The sequence below is a fragment of the Diceros bicornis genome, chromosome 6 (genome assembly GCF_020826845.1).
Source record: "Diceros bicornis minor isolate mBicDic1 chromosome 6, mDicBic1.mat.cur, whole genome shotgun sequence".
Taxonomy (NCBI): Eukaryota; Metazoa; Chordata; class Mammalia; order Perissodactyla; family Rhinocerotidae; genus Diceros; species Diceros bicornis.
Window position 1 is genome coordinate 53,527,905 of NC_080745.1, and position 27,249 is coordinate 53,555,153.

Here is a 27,249-nt window from a genome sequence, read left to right on the forward strand (position 1 = left end):
TCATAGGAGCCTATTATACGGGTTTTAAATACAGCATCTCTGACTCTCACAGTAATCCTGCAATGTAGGTTCTAATATTCCTAATTGTCAGATAATGAAACTAAGGCTCAGAGAACTTGGGTCACTTTCCAAGGTCACACTCAACGTGTGGCTGAGCTTAGAGTGTGGCAAAGCTTATGTACTCTTTGTCCTCTTTATACTATATCTGGCTTTTTCCTAGCTAAACACACGAAGGCGTTGCTTAATTTTATTTTATCATTTGTTTTCTTGGCTTGACATCAAAATGATTGAAGTTGGCTTATGTAAGTATATAAACAGCATAAAATTAACAAATAACTAACTACAGGAAGGAAATAAAATCAAGCTAGAGGCAGATTTAGTGTGTAAGAATGTGTGCCATAAGTTTTTTGTGTGTGTGTGAGGAAGACTAGCCCTTAGCTAACAACCAATGCCATTCCTTCTCTTTTTTTTTTGTTGCTGAGGAAGACTGGCCCTGAGCTAACTTCCGTGCCCATGTTCCTCCACCTTATATGGGATGCCACCATACCATGGCTTGACAAGCGGTGCGTCGGTGCACGACGCCCAGGATCTGAACCTGCGAACCCTGGGCCACCGGAGCAGAGCGCAGGCACCTAACCGCTTTGCCACCAGGCTGCCTCCGCCATAAATTTTTTAAGTAGTTAGGGTCTCTAAAGATTGCTTCATTAAGAAGGAGTGATATTAGGAAGACTTGGTAGCGCTTGAGGACTCAAAAGATTGGGCATGACAGGTGATCATTATTAAGCACATACATTAAGTGAAATATAGTGAGATGCACCTGGTACAAATGCCTGCTGAATGAACTTACAAATATCAGGCACCTCAGCTTATAAGAGTAAGATTAGGAAGTCCATACAGAAAGGGTGAATATTCACTATAGATTAATTTGAGCAAAGTTCTGTGAAAAGATCACTGACCACGAATATTCAGGAATTGACATTCCACAAAATGGCATATCAAAAAAGAATATCTATCATCCCAAAGATGAGAAGAATGTCTTAAAATCTGCAGCATTCAAGTTGAAATCTAGTCTTGATTTTACACCATTTTCTTTATTGGTTAACATTTGGGGGTACACTTCTCTGGAGAGAGCCACTTACCGAGAAAAAGAGTAAAAATGGAGATGGACTTACCAAGAGCCAATTTAACAGTGTCTCTGAAGGAGAAGCTACGCTTACAAAAACATGGTCCAAACTTGCTCAAATGTCCACCACGGTACGACTTAGCACTTACTCTTTTCCCAACCGGCCTATAAACGGGTACAAGTGGCGACACCGAGATACCGTTCAGACATGATTTTTTGGGGTGGAAGATTCTGAGCAATAACTTACGAAAAACCTAGCTGCTGATTTGAGTATGTAATTACACAGGAGGAGAGTTTGGACTTGGAGTGGTGGTAAACAGCAGGTTTACTTCACACAGCGGATTAGCTCATACTTAATAATGTAGTAAATCTGTTGGGCACTGACTATACGCGCCCAAGTGATGAAGATTGCTACTATGTCTCTACTCTCTAAGCCTTCGGCATCAACAAGCACAGTATTTCCTGGATGCTGTCTTGCTGATGTCAGCTTTGCTAGTCCAGGTTAAGATTCTACCAAAGTCTCAGGAATTAAATTTCCTAGAGAACCGAGACTCTTCCCAGGTTCTTCTTTGCCTTGTTGTATACTTTTATTTTCAAAGTCTGACGGGCGAAAAACCTTGGGTTTCAGGAGGCATACTGGGGTAGGGCCCAGGGATCCGCATTTTCAACAACCGCCTCAGGTGGACTTGATGCCAGATGGTTCAGACCATATTTTGAAAAACAGAGTACAACGAGGTAAGGATGGTGATACAAGAGTCAGCTGTTAAAAGGTGTTCTGTTTGGGCAGCTTTGGAGGCTAAGGCTTAGTCCGGGCTTATTTACACCTAGAAGATTAAAGCGGGGGAGTCGTTGAGTCAGACTCTGAGGCGCCTGCTACGACGCAACTCGCCCATGCTCGGGACCAGCCGACGCCGGCTCCACCTAAACCACAGGTCTCCTGAACCTCCTCGGGGGTTTCTGCCGGCTTCACCTGAGCCACAGACCTACAGCGCTCCTCGGAGCTTCCGGCTGACACCCACAGTCCTCGCCAGGCGCCGCTGCTTCCGCACAGCAGAAGCGCGGTAACCCGCAGCAAACCCCGGCGCACGAGGCGCAAGCGCCCTCCGGTCCCGCCCCCTGCCCAGCGGAGCCGGAAGTTGTCTTGCTCGGCCGGTACGTCGCCCTCCGCGGGCCGCACGGCATGATGCTCCGAGGCCCCCGCCGCTGCCTCAGGGTCTCGATAGCACCCGCCGCGGCCCTGGCTGTGGCGGTGCTCTCGTCACTCTCGCGCTGCTCCCTCCTGGAGCCGGAGGACCGCGTGGTCTCGGCGCTCAGCCCCTACTTCGGCACCAAGACTCGCTACGAGGATGTCAACCCTGGTCTGCCGCCGGACCCCGAGGCGCCGCGGCGGGACCCGGAGCTGCTGGAGGAGACCTGCACCCCGGTGCAGCTGGTCGCCCTCATCCGCCACGGCACTCGCTACCCTACGGCCAAACAGATCCGCAAGCTGCGACAGCTGCACGGGTTGCTGCAGGCCGGCGGGCCCGGGGATGACAGCACCCGCGCTGCCGGCGGCCGCGACCTGAGCGCCGCGCTGGCCAGCTGGCCTCTGTGGTACGCGGACTGGATGGACGGGCAGCTGGTGGAGAAGGGGCGACAGGACATGCGACAGCTGGCGCTGCGCCTGGCCTCCCTTTTCCCGGCGCTCTTCAGCCTCGAGAACTACGGCCGCCTGCAGCTCATCACCAGCTCCAAGCATCGCTGCGTGGACAGCGGCGCCGCCTTCCTGCAAGGGCTGTGGCAGCACTACCACCCTGGGTTGCCGCCACCGGACGTCGCAGGTAACCCCCCGGGCCGCCGGGCCACTGCCCTGCCTCAGTTCTCCCCCTGTCCTAAGTCCTCCCCCAGATCCCGGACTGCCCCAGCCTCCCTCACTTCCCTCTGTCCCCAGTCACCCGTCCCTCGGGCCCCCATCCTATGGAATGCTCAGGACTTGGCTGTCTCCCTCCTCCTCATACGCACGTTCCTTTATTCATTCATCAGGTATGAATTTGGCATCTTCTACGTGCAGGACAGAGTAGTAGACGTTGGAGTACCCAATAGGCAAGGAGGCAGACGAGAGCAGTTTTTAATCTCCCATCCCGGATTGAAATGGCCCTCCGAGCACAGCCCGTCCCTTCCTCCCTCCCTGGCAGCTAGTTCTGCGGTTGGGTGCACTTTTTAAATACAATCTAGGACTTTCTTCCTCAGGCTTTGCTTCTGATACTATTTGGGTTTTTTTACTTATGGACTTTTTCAGATGTTGGTTCCAGACCTACATCCTCTTTTAGGAAGCTATTCTCTAACTTTCTTTACTGCTCTGCTTTTTTCTCTTTTGTTCTTTTGTGTACTATAGAGTTACCCGCGTTGTAGCCGTGGGCCATGGTCACACGCAGTACTTTACTGATTTATTCCACTACTTACACTTTTGCAAAATTTGACAGATCGTCTAGTGGGGGCCCTTTTATTTCACAGGTGAAGTTGAGCCCAAGAATATGCCTTGATGATTGTCCTTCCTTAGTTTGAGTGTTAGAGTCAGGCCTAGAATCCAGGTCTTTTGTTTTCCCCTGAATTGTGCTTTTTTCCCTCAGAAAATGTTTTGATAGTCACAGATAATACTAATAGCAGACACTTAATGCCAGCTGTGTGCCAGGCATGCTTCACATTTATGTCACTAAATCCTTACAACAGCTCTCTTAGGTTGATAGTATTTTCTCCCTATCCAACAGATGAAGAAATTGAGACACAGAAACGTTAAATAATTTACTAATTTCATATAGCTAGGTCTGTACCCAGAAAATCTGATTTAGAGCTTGGTCTCTTAACCATTACAGTATACAGCTTCCATTTGTCCTGTAATTTAAGGCTAAGTGTAAAAGCATTTAATACTTTTGTGCCAGAGAGATGAACAAGTGTTAATACTGTCTTGATCAGTTTTAAGCTCAGAGTTGACATGAGATATCATTTAGCTTCAAAGCCCAAGTGAAAAATAAATTAGAAGTATATTGGTTTGTCATTTCTCCAGTAGAATCCTCTCTTAAGTAGTTCAGCTGTCTCCAAGGCATTCTTCCATTATGTGTCACGTTATTGCTCTAGAGGTAACTCAGTTGGCTGACTTGTGTTTAGTCACTTGTTAAATTGTGCTTTTTAATTATAACTAGACTTTTCCCATTAATATGAGTGAAAATTCCTCACAAATCTATTAAATTAACTGAATGTTGAAAGCAGAACATATTTCAATATAGCTCAGTATATATAGTGCATGCCAAAAAGGGTCTACTGGACCTCCTGGGATGAATGAATTTTTGCCTTCAGCTGGCATTGTGAGGATTGGCATTTGCCTCCAAGTACAAAGCCAGGGATCAGAATAGTTAAGGATAAGCCCACCCCTCATCATTTTCAGTCTCATAGATTAAACCCTTTGCCTAGCTACTTCATTATTATCTATAGACAGTTGTTTTGCCTGTTGGGTATATCTCGGCTTTTGAGGGAGGCCACTGAATTAGATTTTGTATTCTTACAGAAACAGAACTGTTTCTCTTTAAAGAGCAGCAGTAATTAGACAGTAGCAAGGATGAAATATCCAGATCCACTTGGGAAATCAGTTTTTGAGGCCACAGAAGATGACAACGATAACTTATTTTCCTAGTCAAGATGTTTTCTTAAGAACTGCAATCCAACTGGCGATTCAAGTGGGCAGAATTATCCATTTCAGGAGATCCTGAAATGGATACACACACACGTATATATGTATATGTTCACACACACATCCAAAGCAAAACAGTATAACTAGATTTAATTTTCTCGTTTCATATGCAGAAATAGTATACTTGGTGTTCTTTTCATGGTAAATTATGAGAGAAAAAATGATTGAAATCTGTATGTTTTGAATATGACTCTGAAAAAACTTAAAGGCACCCCAATAGTTGAAACATGATTATGAATGCTTTTCCACTACATATTTGTTGCCAAATTGAGGAAATAATGTAACATTGAATTTTAAGTGGAAAGTTATCTGGGAGCTTCCGTTAGAAAATAAATCAAATCAGAAGCACCTAGCACAGTGAAATACAGAAACGTTGATGTAATTTGTGCTGCTATCAGTAGTTTTTGTCCAAAGCAGAGTCTTTTGTAAAGCAACACGGGGTTGGGAAAGTTGATTGAGAAAATAAAATGCTGTATTTAGACTTTGGCTTAGAGGAGAAAAACAGATTCGATTTGTTGAATTATCTCTCACTTTGTAATTAGAAACTTTGCTGATTTTTAGTTTGTTTTCTTAAGTTTTCTGTGCCTGACAGAAATAGTACTTATATAACACATTTTTGCACTTTTTATGACTTTCATGTCTAATTATTTTTGTTTTAAGAAAACATTCATTTCAGTTACCTTTATTTCATTGTGCAGTATTGCTATAATACATTTTATCTTTGATACTCTCTGTCTCTTTAGTCTTTTCTAGCATATGCTCTCATGAATTACAATCATGACAAATAGGGAGTAGTTTTGTCCTATATCTTTCTTAATCAGTGTGTGCTTATTTCAGACATGCCAATGAATAAATAGGTTTTTAGTGTTCCTTTTCACACTTGAAACAAAGTTTTCAATAATTTGAAATTGTCATTTATGTCATTGATTTATGTATGTATATAGAAAAAAATCTATATATAGATTTTTTTTTCCCTTTCAGACATGGAGTGTGGACCTCCAAGAGTTAATGATAAACTAATGAGGTTCTTTGATCATTGTGAGAAGTTTTTAACTGAAGTGGAAAGGAATACTACCGCTCTTTATCATGTAGAAGCCTTCAAAACTGGACCAGAAATGCAGAACATTTTAAAAAAAGTTGCAGCTGCTTTGCAAGTGCCAGTCAACAATTTAAATGCAGGTAAGGTGCCTGTTATTTTTCATTTGAACTCGGAAATAGTTTAAATGGTTTTTGAATTCTGAAAATGAAAAAATATGGAAGCATAAAGTTATACCTTTTAAAGACCCACAGTTGATTTTACATTAAGAAGATAATATGTTCTAGAGCAAGAAAATTGTACACCTTATGCTTAACTATTTTTAGATTCATATTCTTCTTTGAGTTCTGTGTAAATTAATGTACAAGATTTCTTGCTATATCCTGGAATTTTTTTTTTGGAGGGCAGAGGTATATAAAGTTTCAACTCTAAACATTATTTATAAAACAAAAATTTTCCGAATTATCTCCTCGTAAAGTGATACAGATGGAAAAATCATAAATTCTTCAGCTTTTGAAGCAGTTCAGAAGTACAGGCTAATGTTTTGAGAGGGATAAGTTTTAGAAAGTCAAAGACAAAGTAGTGTGATTTTTTGTTTTTTTGAGGCTTTTAAACCTAGAGATGCTGAGAAAATGACCAGTCGTGTTTGTCATATGGTATTACAGTGGATGGGCTGACAGTGCAAATTATCATACAACCTGGGACACTTTTTTTGTTTTTTTTTTTTGGTGAGGAAGATTAGTGTTGAGCAAACATCCAATGCCAATCCTCCTCTTTTTGCTGAGGAAGATTGGCCCTGGGCTAACATCTGTGCCCATCTTCCTCTGCTTTGTGTGGTATGCCGCCACAGCATGGCTTGATAAGCAGTGTGTAGGTCCACATCCAGGATCCAAACCTGTGAACCCTGGGCCGACGAATAGGAGCGTGCGAACTTAACCGCTACGCCACTGGGCCGGCCCCAACCTGGGGCACTTTTGAGGGTGAGAGGAGACGCTTAATAGTTATACTGGGAAAGTAAATGGAAAACGAGGGCACATGATCACCTAGCAATGGGAAATTAAGAAAAAATAATAAGATTTTCCTGTTTTCTAGAAATTTATAATCTAAAGAGCAGATGTTGACAAATATACAAAGAGTATGGATTTCATTATATTCTGAATAAATTTCCAACAGACTAGAAGTGGTAGATGTTGGGGAAAAAAAATAAAGTAAACTAGAATCTGTCCATCATGGAACCTGAATACTTGATAAGGATCAAAAAAGTGAAGATGCCTAGACTAGCATTAAAATCGAGTGTTTTCTCTTTCCCCAAACTGGCTATACATTGGGGTCACCTGTGGAGCTTTAAAAATTATTTATTTTATTGGGAAATAATTCAAGGATATAGATAATAATAAAAGTTATACCTGAAAACTTAGTTTTATCAAATTTTAACATTATGCTTTAATTAGTTGCTTTAAATAAATTGAGGTCCCTTGGTCCCTCTCCAGGATCTCATTCCTCTCCTTTTCTCCCCAGAGGTAACCATTATCATGAATTGAGCATTTAAATCATCCCATGCCAATTTTTACATTTATATTTATGTTTCTATATATAAATGGGATATTGTTTTGCAGATTTTTAAACTTTAAAGAATGGTGTCAAACTGTATAATAGCAGTCTGAAATTTGATTTTAATTCAATTTTTTTTTTTTTTTTTTTTTTTTTTTTGTGAGGAGATCAGCCCTGAGCTAACATCCGCCAATCCTCCTCTTTTTTTTCGCTGAGGAAGACGGCCCTGGGCTAACATCTGTGCCTATCTTCCTCCACTTTATATGGGACGCCGCCACAGCATGGCTTACCAAGCAGTGCGTCGGTGCGCGCCCGGGATCCGAACCAGCGAACCCCGGGCCGCCGCAGCGGAGCGCGCGCACCCAACCGCTTGCGCCACCGGGCCGGCCCCTTAATTCAATTTATTTTTGATTTAATGTATGTAGTTCTAGTCCTATATTTTAAACTTATGTACAGAATTCCATTATATAACTATACCAGTATCTAGCCTTTATTTTGTTAGTGAGCATTTAGATTGTTGACGAAGATTTTTTTAAAACTATTTTTAGTCTCTGAATGGACAAGGCTTATTTGTGTTTCACTGCTGAAGTAACTGATAGCGCCTTGTTTTTTGGAGGCAATATAAGCATAGTGGTTAAAATCATGGGTTCTGGAATTGGACTGTTTGTGTTTGAATTTTGCCTCTGTTATACTATGGACTAACTCTGTGATGTTCAGCACGTTCCTTAATATCTCTATGTCATAGTTTCTTTCTCTGTAAAATGGGTATAGGAATTGTACCTGCCTCATAGGAATATTACAAAGATTATATGAGATTAATTCATGCAAAGCGTTAGCACAGTACCTGGCACAGAATAACTGCTCAAAATATTTTAGCTATTTAAATACTTTTATTTTTCTTTTTTTGGTGAGGAAGATTAGCCCTGAGCTAACATCTGTTGCCGCTCCTCCTCTTTTTGCTGAGGAAGATTGGCCCTGGCTAACATCTGTGCCATCTTCCTCTTTTTTATATGGAATGCCACCACAGCATGGTTTAACAAGCAGTGTGTCAGTGCACACCCAGGATCTGAACCTGCTAACCTGGGGCTGCCAGAGGGGAGCACGTGCACTTAACCGCTACACCACCAGGCCAGCCGTTTTTTTTACATAGGTGATGCTGTATGTATTTTCTGTAACTTATTTTTACTTAGCAATATATCTGTCTCGTATAGATCTGTCTCATTCTTTTATATTTTATAGGATATGTGATTCAATTTCTAGGTCAATGCTACTTAAAAACTTACTTAACAATCATCAGATTTTACTGGTGGGAGAGGCTGGAGTTAAAACCGTCCAAATTCTTTTTATAGGAAATCATTTTCCTGCTGAAGTTCTTCTTAGTTTTTAACTGTTTCAAATGATGCTACAGTGAACATTCTTATAGTCTGGTTTTTGCACTTGAGAGTTGCTCTATAAGATAACTATAGGTGGAATTGTTGGGTTAAAGAGCATGAATATTTTACATCTTGATGTATACTTCCAAATTGTTCTCTGAAAGTGTAGAAAAATTTATATCAATAATATATGAGAATGCTCATTTTCTCCTATCTCATCCAACAGTGGATATTATTGATCATTTTGATTTTTGCCAATTGGATTAATGAAAAATGGTGTCTAGCTTTAATTTGCATTTCTTTGGTTACTTGTGAAGGTGAACATCTTTTCATATGTTTATTAACTACTTGCATTCCTTCTTAGAATTGCCTCTTAATAGCCTTGTCCATTTTCTATTGAATTCTTTTTACGTTTTTCTTACTATTGTTTTATGTTGATCATAGGTACCGTTTATGTGTTATGGATATATTAATTATATATCCTTTAATTTTCTTTGATGGATAAATTTTTTGCCTATTGTATGTTGCTAACATTTTCTCTTAATTTGTTGTTTATCTTTTAAGTCTAGTTATGGTGCCTTAGAGGCACCATACAGAGGTTTACATCTTTTATATAGTCATATTTGTCTTTTCATTATGGCTTCTGAGTGTTGTATTTTGCTTAGGAATCTTTTCTTATCCGAAGATTATTATATTTTCCTATGTCTTCCTATTTTATTTAATTTTAATTTAATTTTTTTAATGTTTAAATCTTTAATCCATCTGAAATATTTTTGAGGTTCCAAAAGATTGACCAAGAAGTCAGAATGGTCATGATAGATGGATCAGAGCCATAACTCGTCATGAAAGATTTTTGTCTAACCTCCCTATTATGCAGGTGGGAAAATTGAGACCCAGAGAGCCTAGAGTGACTTGCCCAGTATAATTAGTGGCAGAGTCAGGTCTCATAGGCTCAGTTGTTATCTTATGCTTTTTCTCCCTATACTAGTACTTCAAAGTTTTTTGGTAAATTTTTTTTCAGTCAGCTCCACTCCGGTTAAAGAATAGACCATTTGGACTCACTCATAGTTTCAGAAGTAGAACTTCGAGTGTGAATGAGCCGGGTCCTTTCATCAAACATATATGGTACTTACAAGCCACTATATTTAATATTAGGTATTAGGATTATAAAACCTTTCATTTATATAGGCAGAGTTTTTAAATGGCTTTTACATATATTCCCAATGAAATATTCTTTTTGTATATACTCTACATATATACTTTTGTATATACTCTATATACTGTCTCAGGGAAGTTCTTTAAACTCAAAACTAGTACAAAAAGCATGTGAGATCACTTATTTTTTGTGTTGTATTTCCCATTTTCCTTGGGAAAGAGGAAAGGCAGTGAAGTTAAAGAAAAATCAGAGCAATGGAGGCGACCCCTGCAGTTGACTTCTCTCTCTGTAGCGTTAAACTTCCTCTTGACTAGATTGCAGTGTTTTTATTTGGTACTGACAAAGGCTACCTTTTGTAGCCCAGGTACTCGTTCCCTTATCCCTTGTCTTCAAAACCCATATGTATCTAAAAGTAATGCAGTCAGCTAATTAACAATGTAAAAATCCCAGGTAACTTACTCTGAAATCCACTGCGTGATTGAGCAGCTAAGTTTGAAAAACTGATGCTGTTCTCAGCTTTTCTCCCTCTTCAGAGTGTGATTTTTCCCGCTTTGTTTCTCTTCCTCTTGACCCTTTGTTTCTCCTTCTTTCTGACCCCTCGCTTACTCTGCTTTTTCTTCCCTCTCTACCTTCTGCAGTCTTCTGTTCCCTTTTATAGCCTCTCTCTGTTCTTGCTTCTTCTTAATAGTTATAATATGAATCGTGTAGTTAAAGGAACTGTTCAATAAATGTACTTTGTTATCCCTAATTTTCAAGTTGGGGAATAAAACCTTTTATAACTTTATCTCCCTTCCTCCAACCCTCTAAAATTAACAAAATCAAATTATGTTTCAGGTAGTAAATCCTTGGGTTAAACTTTTTGTTGGGTTTGGTAGGTAAGCATGCTCTTAACAAATGTATTACTTTTAAAAACAGAAAAAAGTTACTGTTTTACAGAGAAAAAGTTTCTTAGTTTCATTGGACTGAAATTTATATCTCCTAGTGGTTTCTGCCTGACGGTTCCAGTTCCTTCCCTTTGGATTGTACAGAGTAAGTCTTAATTCTTTGATAGCCAGGAAGAAACTGAGTAGTCTCTTCTCCAAACTACACATATCCAGTTTCTTCAGCTGTGCTGCACATGGCATTCTGTAGATATTTAGCCTTTGGAAAATTGCAGAAAATAGAAACCCACAAATTTTACCTTTTTTTCTTTTTTCAGATTTAATTCAGGTGGCTTTTTTCACCTGTTCATTTGACCTGGCAATTAAAGGTGTTAAATCTCCTTGGTGTGATGTTTTTGACATAGATGATGCAAAGGTAAGTATTACTTTTGTGGTTGTTTGCATGATATTTTGTTATAGTTACTTAAAGCAGCTTTTCAAAAGATAGGCAGAGTAGGGAACATTAACTGTCGTGAACTAAGTCGAAATTTTCCTTACATAAAGGGAGATTAGTTGTTCAGAGACGGCCTACCTACTTGTAAATAGTTTGGTTCATAAAACTCTGGAAAACATCCTTCCATGGTGATTTGATTTCTAGGTTCACCCGGTTAAAAACCTATTTAACCCATCATCAAATTTTACTGCTGGAAAGAATTATAGTGCTAATATAATCCAAATTCTTCTTTCTATAGGAAGCCAAAGTTCAGAGAGGATAAATGGTTTTCCAAATACCTATTTCTTTTATAACAGTTCTCATGATAAATTGAGTTCTGTGTTCTACCTGGTGATGGCAGTAATTCATCTACAATTTCTGTCTGTCTACTTAATATTCTCTTTTTTTTTTTCTCTTTTCATATGGCTTCTTTGTAGACTTTTAGACTCTCGAAAGAGAAGGGCAGGCAAATTATTCTGGGATGTTGGGAGCCAGAGAGGTGGGGTAGGAGAGTGTTAATTGTTTTCTTGAGCATTGAGGATACTAGCATTGGGTAGAATTCTGGTGGATGAGAGTAGGGTGTGTCTGTATGTATGGATCATTCAGGAATATGGACTTTTGAAACTTCAGTCATCCTTGCATGCATATGAAACTTTCAGAATTCCATATGAAAATCAACTCTTAACTTCAAAATTTAACCTCACATTTTGAAAAGAAGTATACTATTTGCCAGATAGAGGCAGGCTTTTAAGCTGAGAGCTAATGTACACTTGAAGGTAAACAAGTGCTTCATTTTGTTGCTCAAAGACTTAAGTGACCAGCAACCAGATTAAAGGTGATTTTACGTAGTATTGTGCCAGTGCGGGAGTAGAGCTTAGCAGGTGAGTTGGAAGAAGGTGAAAGGGCCCTCAGTGGATGATTGCTCTAGGATGCTGAGCACCAGTAATAATAGGTGTATTGTATTTCCTCTCTGTGCTCCTGAATTGCTTCCTGATGCTCTACTTTTTCTCTGTCCCAAGTACCTAATACCCTGCTCATCTCCTCTAACTGTCCATAACTCATCACTTCAGCATCTTCCTGGCCTACCTTCCTTTGAATGCCCTTTGCTTAGGATGACCATAAAATTCATCTACTAATTGGGATACTTTTAAAAGTGAAATGGGCACCATTAATAGTTATGCCAGTATAGGTATAAACTAAGACTTATGGTCACCATTCACATGTGTCAAAATATTTCACCTCCCTTTTCTCCCTACCCGGATTGCTCTAGGGAAAAAAAGCCAGTAAACAGAATTGAAGTGATTTTAAGTATTGTGTAAATGACTGATGGGTGTTGGCAAAAGGGAAATTCACCTTTTAACAAAAGAACAACTTATTTGCCCAAGTTATTAAAGTTGTTAAAATGTTACCACAGACTTAGTGGTTTAAAACAACACAGATTTATTATCTTAGAGTTCTGGAACTCAGAAGGCCAAAATGAATCTTACAGGGCTAAAATCAAGGTATCAGCAGGGCTGTGTTCTTTCTGGAGGCTCTAGGGGAAAATCCCTTCCTTGCCTTTTCCAGTCTCTAGAGGCCACCTGCATTCCTTGTATCACTCAGACCTCTGCTTCCATGGTTATATCTCCTACACTAACTGTCCTTCCTGCCTACTTCTTATAAGGATCCTTATGATTATATTGGGCCCACCTGGATAGTCCAGGATAATTTTCCCATCTTAAGATCCTTAGCTTAATCACATCTGCAAATTCTCTTTTATCATGTAAAATGACATATTCAGAGGTTCCACGGATTAGGATGTAAACATCTTTGGGGGGCATTTATTCTGTCTACCACATATATATAATCTTTTTTCCTTGCAGACATCAAGACACTTCACCCTTAAATTCTTGGGCATGCATCTAAACAAGAACATTCTCCTACATAACCATAATAAAATATAATTTTATATATATAGTCATCCCTCAGTAATCCCCAGGAGATTGATTCCAGGAACCCCCACGGATACCAAAATCTGTGGGTGCTCAAGTCCCTTATATCAAAAGACGTATAACAGTGAATATAGTCAGCCCGTCATATCCACGGATTTCACATCCATGGATTCAATCAACCGTGGATACAAATGCTGAAGAAGCAGAGGGCTGACTGTACATATATAAGTATAATATTATCTAATATACAGTCAGTATTCAAGTTTTCACACTTGTTTTAATAAAGTCCTGTGTTTCCAGCTATTTCTTTTTTAAGTTCAGGGTCTAATCAAGGATCACTCATTGCATTTACTTTCATGTCTTTTTAGTTCCCTTTGATCTAGAAGAGTGTCCAGCCTTTCTTTTGTCTGTTATACATTGGCATTTTGCAGGCATCTAGGCCAGTTTTTTTTGCAGTCTTTATTTCTGAATTTTTACTTATGATTAGATTGGGGTTTAAACGCTTTTGACAAGAATACAATATAAGTGATGTGTCCTTCTTAGTGCATCATATCAGAAGGAACGATGTCAGTTTGTCCTATCATTGATGATGATATGTTTGATCATTTGAGTAAAGTGATGCCTGCCAGATTTCTCCTTTGTGGAGGTACCTTTTTTCCTTCGTAAATAAAGAACTTCTCGTTTAATTGACCATAATTTGAAAGTTTGAAATACATGTTTATTAAATTAATTGAATATGAATTTCCTTTTTATATATAAAAAGTAAATGTTAGATTCTTCCTTTAAAAATATAAATTCTCTTTTGATATATATATTTCCTGTGATTATTTTCTTTCTCAGTGATTTGATAGAAAATAAGCTATCTCTGCTTAGGACTTTTCACTGTGAAATAGGTTTACATACTGAAGTATTTACGGATGAAATAAAATGATGTCTGGGATTTGCTTCAAAATAATCCAGTGGTGATGGTAGGGGCACAACTGAAACAGGATTGCCAAATGTTGATTGTTGTTGAAGTTGGATGATGGGTACACAGGAGTTCATTATACTACTGTTCTCTATTTTTTATATATTTGAAATTCTCCATTAAAATGTTTAAAAAATTAAAAATGAATAGACATTTATGAAATTCTGAGAATTATGGAGATTATTAGCTATCCAAGACCTTGTGAAATGCTGGACCATGTGTGCCTTCATTCAGCAAATGTTGTTTGAGTGTCTGCTCTGTGTCAGGCGTTTGGTTGGAACTAAAGATACCCACATGTGATAAGCATTGTCTTCAAAGAATGCCACAAGGAGTGAAAGAAACAAATAAGCCATTGTAAGACAATGGGATGGCTGTACTAGAAGTATATATAAGGTATCACCGGTGATAACACAGGCAGGAAGTTGATTTAATGGCAGTCGGGTAAATCTTTACAAAAGAAATGACACATGAACTAGATACTTTTCTGTAACTTTGTATATGTCTTCTACTGTAATGAGTATATCTAGATTTTCTGTCTTCTGGAGTCAGTTTTGTTATTTAATATTTTCTTATAAAAGTCATCCATGTCATCCAGGTTTTCAGATTTATTCGTAGAGTTTGGCAAATTTATCTCATGATTTAAAAAAAAAATGTTTTCCCTCTATATCTGAGATTGTTTCCCCATTATTATTACTTACTTGAGTATTTGTGCTTTTACAGTTTTCTTCACTACATTAGTGTTTACTCCTGTATTATTTTCTTCCCCAAGAAACAGTTTAACTTTATATATTTTTGAACTTTATATAATGGAATCACTCAGTATGTACTTTTTTTTGTATCTAGTTTTTGTTCAACATTATATTTTTAAGATTTGTCTATGATGCTGCATGTAGCTATAGTTCACTTGTTTTCATTGCTATATAGTATTCCATTATGTGAATTATCAGTTTTTTAATCCATTATCTTCTTGGTAGACATTTAGATTATTTTCAGTTTGGGGCTATTATGAACATTCTTGTATTCTTGTGTATGTCTGTTGGGCCAAATACACACATATTTCTGAAGGTCTACATCTGTGCTAGAATTGCTGGATCAGATGATATGCAAAACTTCAAATTTACTAGGTAACTCCAAACTATTTTTGTAGCTGTTCCAGCTTCTGTTTCTGTCTTTATGCTTCCTTTCATATCTCTTTTTTTCCTGCTTTTGACTCTTTTTCTTTTTTTAAATGATTATTTTATTAAGTCTTTGGAATTCATGATACTATGTTTATTTAATCACAATTTTCGTTTGCCCTATGGCACAATTTCTTGAGTGAGAGGTTTTTTTCTGGCTGTTTTATCTGTATAGCAGTCTTCTTTTTTCTGTATGTTTTTATAGATGCTGTGCTAGCCCCCTTTCTAATTATTACTCATCTTTGCAGTGAGTTCAGCTTTTACTTCTCCCCAGCTAGCCAGCAGGAATGAGCAGCTACTCAGAGATGAGTAGCGTTCCTTCTAATTGAGAGTTATTCTCCTCTGAGATCCTTTGCGTTGTGCTTCCTATAAAGATGAATGTCTCTTTCCTTGTGTTGGTGTTATATGCTGTCCCGGGAGGGTTCTGTTAGACTTCATTCTCATTGTTTCAAGCAAAGGATTGTTAGTTTTGCTCCTCCAAGTGTACCATGTGCTTTGAGGATCTGTCTTCTGCTGGTTTTATCTGAGATGTTTTATTTAATTTTCACTGCATGTAGCAGTCCTTGCTCAATTATGGTGGTGGTTCAGGGTACAGAGGTCTCCTAATCTCTTTGCAGAAGGCATTTGCATTTCTCTTTTTTCTTCTTTTTTTAGGGTGATTTCTGAGAGAAGAGAGCAGATGATTCCACCTTCTTAAAACTCAAAGTTTTGCTTATATTTTCTAATTAAGAACACTTCTAATGTTTCATCATAAAATGTGATGTTTGGTGTAGTTTCTGGTAGTTATCCTTACCAAGTTAAGGAAATTTCTGTTTTCTGCTTACTAAAACCTTTTATTTACTTATCATTTTTAAAATCAGGAATGTATGCAGAATTTTTGGCATCTAGGAAGATGATAGTATTTTTTTCTTCTTTAATCTTCTAACATAGTAAATTACATTAGTATATTTTGTAATATTGAATTATCCTTGCATTCTTTCTTTTTTAAGATAATTTCTTTTATTGACTGATTTTTCTCCTAGTTCTAGGTCACATTTCTTGTTTCTTCATGTATTTTTAGTAACTTTTTGTTAGAACATTGTGAATGTTATATTGTTGAATGCCTGGATTTTGTTGTCTTCTTTTAATGTGTTGAATTTTTTTTTTTTTTTTGTGAGGAAGATCGGCCCTGAGCTAACATCTGCCAATCTTCCTCTTTTTTTGCTGAAGAAGACTGGCCCTGGGCTAACATCCAGGAGATGTTAGAGAACATCTTTCTCTACCTTATATGGGATGCCGCCACAGCATGGCTTGACAAGCGGTGTGTCAGTGCGTGCCTAGGATCCGAACCGGCAAACCCCGGGCTGCCGCAGCGGAGCGTGCGCACTTAACCACTTGTGCCACTGGGTCGGCCCCTGAATTTTGTTTTATTTTGCAGTTGTTACTTGTGGATCAGCTTGACCTTTTTGAGGCTTATTTCTGAGTTTCATCTTCTAGACCTGACCTGAAACTCAGAAACAAGCTTTCACTTGTATACGTGCCTTTAGTATTAAAGTATGACCCTTCTGGAGTCTGTTTTGAAGTCCTGGATATCTGGGTGTCTGTTGACACTCTCTCTGCTTAGGCTGCATGGAACTTGAATATCTCCCAGCCTTGTGATAGCTCTGGAATTGTGCAGCTTACAACTCCTACAACTTTCAGCAAGAGAATCAAGAGGAACCCCCGGATTTCTGGAGCTTTTTTTCTGTGTAGCTTCCTCCTCTCTGATACTCGACCCTGCAAATTCCAGCACCTTCCGACTTACCAAACTCTTGAGTTCTGAATCCTCAACTCAACAAGACTGCTGGATTCTGCTTGAGATCCCTTTCCCTGTGCCACAGTTTGAAGATGCCTCCAGGCAGAAAGCTGGGGCACTTGTAGAGTTTACTTTGTGTCCCTCAGTCATCACAGTTCAGTGCTTATTACTCAATGCCTGATAATATTTATTTTATATATTTTGTCTCATTTTCTAGTTGTTTATGTCAATAGGGCATGACTGGTATCAGTTATTCCATCATGGCAGATGATACATCCTTTTAATATACTGCTGAAATTTTATTTGATAATATTTTATTTCAAATTTGTTAAATCATGTTTATAGTCAGGTTGGTTTATGGCAGTGCCTCTCATTTGTGAGTGGCTCTATTCCTCTCCCTTTGGGGAGGTTAGAAATGTAAGGGGGACTTTTGTTTGTAACAATGACTAGGAGTCACAGTCAGCATTTAGTGGAGGAGAGCACGGGATACTAATGTCTTGCAATGCAGTGGTCTGAATTTTCTCCCCTCACCTCTTTTCTTTGTGCTTTTTTGTCCACTTTTGGTAATAGGCTTTTATTAGCTTCTTAAAATGAATCAAGAGGCTATCCATCTTTTTCTGTACCCTGGAATAATTTGAATATTAGTAACTAACCTTCCTTGAAGGTTTGGTAGAACTCATGCTTAAAACCAACTATTCCTGGTATCTTTTTAAGTAGACCTTTGACTCTATAGTTATTTTATATAGTCAGATTTTTCTGAGTCAGTTTGGGTAACATATTTTCCTAGAAAAACCACCCATTTCATTTACATTTTCAGGTCTTTTTGATATAAATCGTTTAATACTGTGCATGTATGATTTTTTAAAAATCTCCAGTTATATCTTCTTTTTCATTTCTGGTACTATTTTTGTTTTACTGCTTGAATAGATTTGGCCGAACTTCATCTAATTCTCTTTATTTTAATTCCTTTTTTACTTTTTTTAAATGTTTACTTTGTCCTTTTTGCTAACTTCTTGATTTAATTGCCTCTTTAATATATGTTTAGTTTTGTTTTTGGTATATGACACTGGCCTACTCTTGCTCTTAAACTTATTACGGCTTACACTTAGTTTCTCTGGCCGTTCTTTTGGGGAAGAATGGCTCATAACTACTGCATAGTTTTCTCTTGTACCTCTTTTGGATTGCAGGTTTTAGTCCTCTAGTTTTAGTGTTTATCTGATCAAATGATACATGAGTACAAAGTTTGACATTCAGAGAAAGGCTAAATTAATCACTGTCTCTAATTTAAGACCTCTCCACAGAGATTAATCACTGCTGTCAGTTTCATGTGTGCCTGTCAACCCTTTTCTATGCTGCTATTTATAATCTGTATCATTCTTAGAAATGTAAACAGCATAATGAGTATGTGTGTGTGTGTTTTGGTAATAAATGGTATTATAGTGTATTTGTTATTTTTTTTTTTATTGATATTTTAATGGTTTCTAACATTGTGAAATTTTGGGTTGTACATTTTTGTTTGTCCATCACCCCATATATGACTCCCTTCACCCCTTGTGCCCACCCCCCACCCCCCCTTCCCGGGTAACCACAGTCCAGTTTTCTCTGTCCATGTGTTGGTTTATATTCCACATATGAGTGAGATCATACAGTGTTTGTCTTTCTCTTTCTGGCTTATTTCACTTAACATAATACGCTCCAGGCCCATCCATGTTGTTGCAAATGGGACGATTTTGTCTTTTTTTATGGCTGAGTAGTATTCCATTGTATATATATACCACATTTTCTTAATCCAATCGTCAGTCGAGGGATACTTAGGTTGCTTCCACTTCTTGGCTATGGTGAATAATGCTGCAATGAACATAGGGGTGCATAAGCCTCTTTGGATTGTTGATTTCAGGTGCGTTGGATAGATTCCCAGTAGTGGGATGGCTGGATCATAGGGCATCTCTATTTTTAATTCTTTGAGGAATCTCCATACCGTTTTCCATAGAGGCTGCACCAATTTGCATTCCCACCAGCTGTGTATGAGGGTTCCTGTTTCTCCACATCCTCTCCAACATTTGTTGTTTTTTGTCTTGGTGATTATAGCCATTCTAACGGGCGTGAGGTGGTATCTTAGTGTTGTTTTGATTTGCATTTCCCTGATGATTAGTGATGTTGAGCATCTTTTCATGTGCCTATTGGCCATCTGTATATCTTCCTTGGAGAAGTGTCTGTTCATTTCCTCTGCCCATTTTTTGATCGGGTTGTTTGTTTTTTTGTTGTTCAATTGTGTGAGTTCTTTATATATTATGGAGATCAACCCCTTGTCAGATGTATGTTTTGCAAATATTCTCTCCCAGCTGGTTGGTTGTTTGTTCATCTTGATTCTGATTTCATTTGTCTTATAAAAGCTCTTTAGTCTGATAAAGTCCCACTTGTTTATTTTTTCTTTAGTTTCCCTAGTCTGGGTAGGCATGTCATCCGAAAAGATTCCTTTAAACCCAATGTCAAATAGTGTGTTGCCTATATTTTCTTCTATGAGTTTTATAGTTTCAGGTCTCACCTTCAGGTCTTTGATCCATTTTGAGTTAATTTTTGTGAATGGCGATAGCACATGGTCCACTTTCATTCTTTTGCATGTGGATGTCCAGTTTTCCCAACACCATTTATTGAAGAGACTTTCCTTTCTCCATTGCATGTCCTTAGCACCTTTGTCGAAAATTAGCTGTCCGTATATGTGTGGTTTTATTTCTGGGCTTTCAATTCTGTTCCATTGATCTGTGTGTCTGTTTTTGTACCAGTACCATGCTGTTTTGATTACTATTGCTTTGTAGTATGTTTTGAAGTCAGGAATTGTGATGCCTCCTGCTTTGTTCTTTTTCTTTAGGATTTCTTTAGCTATTCGGGGTCTTTTGTTGCCCCATATAAATTTTAGTATTCTTTTTTCTATTTCTGTGAAGAATGTCATTGGGATTCTGATTGGGATTGCATTGAATCTGTAGATTGCTTTAGGTAATATAGACATTTTAACTATGTTTATTCTTCCAATCCACGTGCATGGGATATCTTTCCATTTCTTTATGTCATCGTAGATTTCCCTCAATAATGTCTTGTAGTTCTCATTGTATAGGTCCTTCACCTCCTTGGTAAGATTTATTCCTAGGTATTTTATTCTTTTTGATGCAATTGTAAATGGTATTATCTTTTTGAGCTCTCTTTCTGTTAGTTCATTATTAGCATATAGAAATGCAACTGATTTTTGTAGATTGATTTTGTACCCTGCAACTTTGCTGTAGTTGTTGATTGTTTCTAACAGTTTTCCAACAGATTCTTTAGGGTTTTCTATATATACAATCATGTCATCTGCAAATAGTGAGAGTTTCACTTCTTCGTTACCTATTTGGATTCCTTTTATTCCTTTTTCTTGCCTAATTGCTCTGGCCAAAACCTCCAGTACTATGTTGAACAGGAGTGGTGAGAGTGGGCAGCCCTGCCTCGTTCCTGTTCTCAGAGGAATGGCTTTCAGTCTTTCCCCGTTGAGTATGATGTTAGCTGTGGGTTTGTCATATATGGCCTTTATTATGTTGAGGTACTTTCCTTCTATTCCCATTTTATTGAGAGTTTTTATCATAAATGGATGTTGTATCTTGTCAAATGCCTTCTCTGCGTCTATTGAGATGATCATGTGGTTTTTATTCTTTGTTTTGTTGATGTGATGTATCACGTTGATTGATTTGCGGATGTTGAACCATCCCTGCGTCCCTGGTATAAATCCCACTTGATCATGGTGTATGATCTTTTTAATATATTGTTGTATTCGGTTTGCCAATATTTTGTTGAGGATTTTTGCATCAATGTTCATCAGCGATATTGGCCTGTAATTTTCTTTCTTTGTATTGTCTTTGTCTGGTTTCGGTATCAGGGTGATGTTGGCCTCATAGAATGATTCAGGAAGTGTTCCATCTTCCTCTATTTTTTGGAATAGTTTGAGGAGGATGGGTATTAAATCTTCTTTGAATGTTTGGTAAAATTCACTGGAGAAGCCATCTGGTCCTGGACTTTTATTTTTTGGGAGGTTTTTGATTACTATTTCAATCTCTTTACTTGTGATTGGTCTATTCAGATTCTCCATTTCTTCTTGGTTCAATTTTGGGAGGTTGTATAAGTCTAAGAATTTATCCATTTCTTCTAGATTGTCCAATTTGTTGGCATATAATTTCTCATAGTATTCTCTTATAATCCTCTGTATTTCCATGGTATCCGTTGTAATTTCTCCTCTTTCATTTCTAATTTTATTTACTTGAGCCTTTTCTCTTTTTTTCTTAGTTAGCCTGGCTAAGGGTTTGTCTATTTTGTTTATCTTCTCGAAGAACCAACTCTTTGTTTCATTAATCCTTTCTACTGTTTTTTTGGTCTCAATATCATTTATTTCTGCTCTGATTTTTATTATTTCTCTCCTTCTGCTGGCTTTGGGCTTTGTTTGTTCTTCTTTTTCTAGTTCTGTTAGGTGTAATTTAAGGTTGCCTATTAGGGCTTTTTCTTGTTTGTTAAGGTGGGCTTGTATCGCTATGAGTTTCCCTCTCAGGACCGCTTTTGCTGCGTCCCATATGGTTTGATATGGCATGTTATCATTTTCGTTTGTTTCCAGATAGTTTTTGATTTCTCCTTTAATTTCATCAATGATCCATTGGTTGTTCAGTAGCATGTTGTTTAATCTCCACATTTTTGTCACTTTCCCAGTTTTTTTTCCCTGGTTCATTTCCAGTTTCATAGCCTTATGGTCTGAAAAGATGCTTGTTATGATTTCAATCTTCTTAAATTTATTGAGGCTTGCTTTGTTTCCCAACATATGGTCTATCCTAGAGAATGTTCCATGCGCGCTTGAGAAGAATGTGTAGTCAGCTGTTTTTGGGTGGAGTGCTCTGTATATGTCTACTAGGTCCATCTCGTCCAGTTTTTCATTTAAGTCTAATATTTCTTTATTAACTTTTTGTCTGGATGATCTATCCATTGCTGTAAGTGGGGTGTTAAGATCCCCTACTATTATTGTGTTGTTGTTGATTTCTCCTTTTAGGTTTGTTAATAGTTGTTTTATGTACATTGGCGCTCCTATGTTGGGTGCATATATATTTATAAGTGATATGTCTTCTTGATGGAGTGTCCTTTTTATCATTATATATTTCCCTTCTTTGTCTTTCTTAACCTGTTTTATCTTGAAGTCTACTTTGTCTGATATGAGTATGGCAACACCTGCTTTCTTTTGTTTGCCATTAGCTTGGAGTATTGTCTTCCATCCTTTCACTCTGAGCCTGTGCTTGTCTTTAGTGCTAAGATGTGTTTCCTGAAGGCAGCATATTGTTGGGTCTTGCTTTTTAATCCATCCTGCCACTCTGTATCTTTTGATTGGAGAGTTCAATCCATTTACATTTAGGGTAATTATTGAAATATGAGGGTTGAATGTTGCTGTTTTGTCACTTATTTTCTGGTTTTTTTGCATTTCCTTTGTTTCTTGTCCCATTTGTTTTGGACTGCCAATTCAGTTTGGTTGTTCTGTCTTATGATTCTTCTAGTTTTCTCTTTGTTTATCATGTGGTTTTAATTTGATTATTTGTTTAGTGGTTACCTTGAGGTTTGGGCGAAAAATCTTCTGTATGAGATAGCCCATTATCTGATAGCCTCCTATTTCCTTATACTAAGTCAATTCAGTCACTTTCCTCTTCCCCTTCTAAGTTGCTCTTGTTATACCTTATTCTATCTTGTGTTGTGGCTGTGTGTTTACAGTGATGAGGTTAAATTTATTTTTGGTGAATTTCTTCCTTTGATCTTTGAGTTTAGTATTTAAGTGGTTGCTAACCTATTCCGGTAAAGATCTACTATTTCTCTGATTTTGTCTACCTACTTTTCTCCTTACTCCAAGCTTTGTGTTCCCTTTCTCTTCTTGTTTTCAGGCCTGAGGGCCTTCTTGAGTATTTCTTGTAGTGGCGGTCTCGTGGCCATGAACTCCCTTAGCTTTTGTTTATCTGGGAGAGTCTATTTCTCCATCATATTTGAAGGATATTTTTGCTGGATAGAGTATTCTTGGCTGAAAGTTTTTGTCTTTTAGTATTTTGAATATATCATTCCAGTCTCTTCTAGCCTGAAAAGTTTCTGTTGAGAAATCCGCTGAGAGCCTGATGGGAGTTCCTTTGTACGTTATTTTTTGTTTTTCTCTAGCTGCCCTTAATATTGTTTCTTTGTCGTTGACCCTGGCTAGCCTTACCACTAGGTGTCGTGGTGAAGGCCTTTGTCTGTTAATATATATAGGAGTCCTGTTGGCTTCGCTTACTGGTATTTCCTGCTCCTTCCCCAGATTTGGGAAATTTTCAGCTATTATTTCCTTGAATAGGCTCTCTGTTCCTCTTTCCCCCTCCTCTCCCTCAGGAATACCTATAATTCTTATGTTACATTTTCTAATAGAGTCCAATATTTCTCGGAGTCTTTCTTCATTTCTTTTTAGTCTTAGTTCTCTCTCTTCTTCCATCTGGAGTATATCTGTATTCCTATCCTCTAAAGTACTAATTCTTTCCTCCATATTGTCAGCTCTGTTCTTTAAAGATTCCAGATTCTCCTTTATCTCCTCCATTGTGTTCTTCATCTCCATCAGCCCTGATAGGTTTTTCTTTATGATTTCAATCTCTTTTGTGAAGAAACTCCTAATCTCATTTAATTGTTTGTCTGTGTTGTCTCGTATTTCGTTGAGTGTTTTTATGATAGCTATTTTGAAATCTCTGTCATTTAGTTTATGGATTTCTGTGTCTTCGGGGTTGATTTCTGGGTGCTTGTCATTTTGTTTCTGGTCTGGTTATTTCATATATTTTTGCATTGTGGTTCCTGTGTTGGTTTTGATTTTCCTCATCCTGGAAGTCTCTGGTTGCAATTTCCACCTGCCGCCACTGTGTGGTGGTAAAGGGCTGTGTAGTCTAAGCCCCCTGCGCTCTGCCCCAGTTTTTCTGCTGCGATCCGCAGTTTTGTTTTGTTTTGTTTTGTTTCTTTTCCCCACTGCGATCCACGGGTCCAGTCCAGTTTATTCAGGTCTGCCTCGGACCGCTAGATCTGGTCGAGCTGCAGACTCCGGGTTGCGGGGAGGGGGGAGCTCTCTCTTTTGCCCTCTGGGTCCCTGACGTGGGAGGCTTCTCGTTTGCCCCTCTTTATCCGCTCTCTGGGTTGCTCAGATGTTGATGGTAGCCCTGTGGCTCCTCTGAGCCCTCTGTGCGGGGGTTTCCCACTGGCTGAGAGAGCCCGAAGAGCTACAGTTTCCCGCCGAGGGCCGCCCCTCCCCCCTCTCTGGGAGCCACGCGGACCGGATCGCTGATCTGATGGGGAGGGAGCGGAGTTCTCCTTACCTCTCCCCACTTCCTCCGGGGGCCCAGCACGTTCTGCTCTCAGATGTGCGGCAGTGTGGATCCCTCCGCTCCAGCTTTTGACTGTCTGGGATTCCGTTGTTGGTCTGTGGCTGTTACTTTTGTTGTATTTTGTGGGGGAAGAATTCACGGGAAAGCTCACTCCGCCATGATGCTGACGTCACTCCATCTGTATTTGTTATTCTTAATCTGCTCTTCTCATTCAGCAGTATGTCTTGCAGATCTTTCCCTGTCAGTACATGTAAACCTACAATATAGAATTTTTGGTAACTGCATAGTATTCCAAAGTATGTGTATACCACAGTTTATGTAAACACCTACCTGTTAATAAAATTTAGATATTTTCAGGAATTTTTTGTTTTTTACTCATAAAAGCAATACTGCTGTAAGACGTTCTTGTACATTCTCTCTTGTCCTCTGTGAATATTACTTTATAAGAAATGGAATTAAATGGGCCTTAGAGATGTATGTTTTTATGGACTTTGCCAATTTGCGCTTTAGAATGTCTATACTGGTATACATTCCTTCCAGCAGTACCAATTTTTGATAACCTTGGTCTTGGTCTACTTTTATTACTATTTTTGCCAAACTAATACATGAACCAAAGTAACTCATTTTCTCTCTGGTTTCTACCTTCCTAAAATTCTTAAAAATTCCTGATCCACTATTGGCATCTTTCTGTGCTGTAATGAATATTCTTCTACGTATATCTTTTTTTCTTTTTTCTGTATATGTCTTTGCTATCATCTTAATATAATTTTAGAAGAAAGGGGAAGTGAGCAAATGTCGTTAACCCACTATCCTGAGCTGTCATGGATGCTGGATTATTGGCTGTGAGTACTACTAACTTACTCTTGCATGACAGCCTCTACATTCCCACAATTCAAATTTGTGTCTCAACATAAATCTCTATGTGTCATGGACCTTTGGGCCCAACTGTTAAATGCTTGAAATGGTAAATATAAACACTATAAATGCTAAGATTCTACTATAGTTTGTGCAGAATACTAATTATAAACCTTTTCTGAGAGAATTATTTTTAAATCAGGGAATCTCTTACATTAATAAAATGTAATTGTAGTGATTTTTGAAATTTTTATTTTTAGGTATTAGAATATTTAAATGATCTGAAACAATATTGGAAAAGAGGATATGGGTATACGATTAATAGTCGATCCAGCTGCACCCTGTTTCAGGATATCTTTCAGCACTTGGACAAGGCAGTTGAACAGAAACAAAGGTAAAAACTTAAAGAAAAATTTTTAATGTGTATTCTGAGTGCCCAGTTAAGCTTCTGGAAAATGTTTTCTAATGAGTGATTTAAAAAAATAGATTTTGCTTATGTTTTAAAAAAATATTTTAATATAATGATTATGCTTACAAAAGAATTAGATGACATATAAGTTATAAAGCATATAAACCCTTCATTCAATTCATACACTAGAACATTTCTAAAAATTTACATTTGTTTATTTCCTCAGTGATTCCATTTTCCTGCCTCTCCTTGCCCTCTCTATTCCCTATCCCTTGTAATTACTATTCTGAATTTGGTGTATATCATAGTTTTCATAGCTTTTCCTCTTTAAAAGTAATTTTTATTATGAATGTACGTGTATCTGAACAATATGTTTAGTTTTGCTTAGAGTCATGCTTACTGTCTACTAGAACTTGTTTTTTTTCCCTTAACATTACATTTATAATATTCATGTTGTGTTGCATATACTATAGTTCATTCATTTTTACTACAGTACGATATTCAATAATGTGCAATATTCAATACGTAAATACCATAATTTATACCATCTTCTCTTGTCAGTAGGTATTTGGGTAGTTTCTTTTTTTTTTTTGGATACATAGTATTTTTATTCTGTTCTGGTATTTTAAAATTTCCATTGTTATTTCTTTTTTTTTTTTTTTTTGTTTATTGCAGTAACATAGGTTTATGACATTGTAAAAAATTTCAGGTGTACATCATTGTACTTCTATTTCTGCATAGATTACATCATGTTCACCTCCAAAATACTAATTACAACCCATCACCACACACATGTGCTGAATTATCTCTTTCACCCTCCTCCCTTCCCCCTTCCCCTCTGGTAACCACCAATCCAATCTCTGTCCCTATGTGTTTGTTTATTGTTGTTATTATCTACTACATAATGAAGGAAATCATACGGTATTTGACCTTCTCCCTCTGACTTATTTCACTTTGCATTATACTCAATGTCCATCCATGTTGTCACAAATGGCTGGATTTCATCGTTTCTTATGGCTGAGTAGTATTCCATTGTGTATATATACCACAGCTTCTTTATCCATTCGTCCCTTGATGGGCACTTAGGTTGCTTCCAAGTCTTGGCTATTGTGAATAACGCTGCAATGAACACAGGGGTGCATGTACCTTTACGCATTGGTGTTTTCAAGTTCTTTGGATAAATACCCAACAGTGGAATAGCTGGATCATATGGTAGTTCTATCCTTGATTTTTTGAGGAATCTCCATACTGTTTTCCATAGTGGCTGCACCAGTTTGCACTCCCACCAGCAGTGTATGAGAGTTCCCTTCTCTCCACATCCTCTCCAACACATGTTTCCTGTCTTGTTAATTATAGCCATTCTGACGGGCGTGAGGTGATATCTCATTGTAGTTTTGATTTGCATTTCCCTGATAGTTAGTGATTTTGAACATCTTTTCATGTGTCTGT

General features: G+C 38.0%; 1 protein-coding gene across 2 annotated transcripts in view; it reads left to right on the forward strand.

Annotated features, from left to right (window-relative positions):
* Positions 1-2,282: 2,282 nt before the first annotated feature.
* MINPP1 (multiple inositol-polyphosphate phosphatase 1) overlaps positions 2,283-27,249 on the forward strand; it is a 72,853-nt gene continuing 47,886 nt past the window's right edge. The window contains exons 1-4 of one of the 2 annotated variants that reach the window (XM_058543455.1): positions 2,290-2,943; positions 5,829-6,026; positions 11,162-11,259; positions 25,652-25,785. In XM_058543455.1, coding sequence (XP_058399438.1) covers positions 2,304-2,943; positions 5,829-6,026; positions 11,162-11,259; positions 25,652-25,785 — 1,070 coding nt within the window. In that variant the 5' untranslated portion in view covers positions 2,290-2,303. Of the gene's footprint in view, positions 2,944-5,828; positions 6,027-11,161; positions 11,260-25,651; positions 25,786-27,249 lie in introns of both variants that reach the window. The other variant, XM_058543456.1, reaches the window with a different exon arrangement.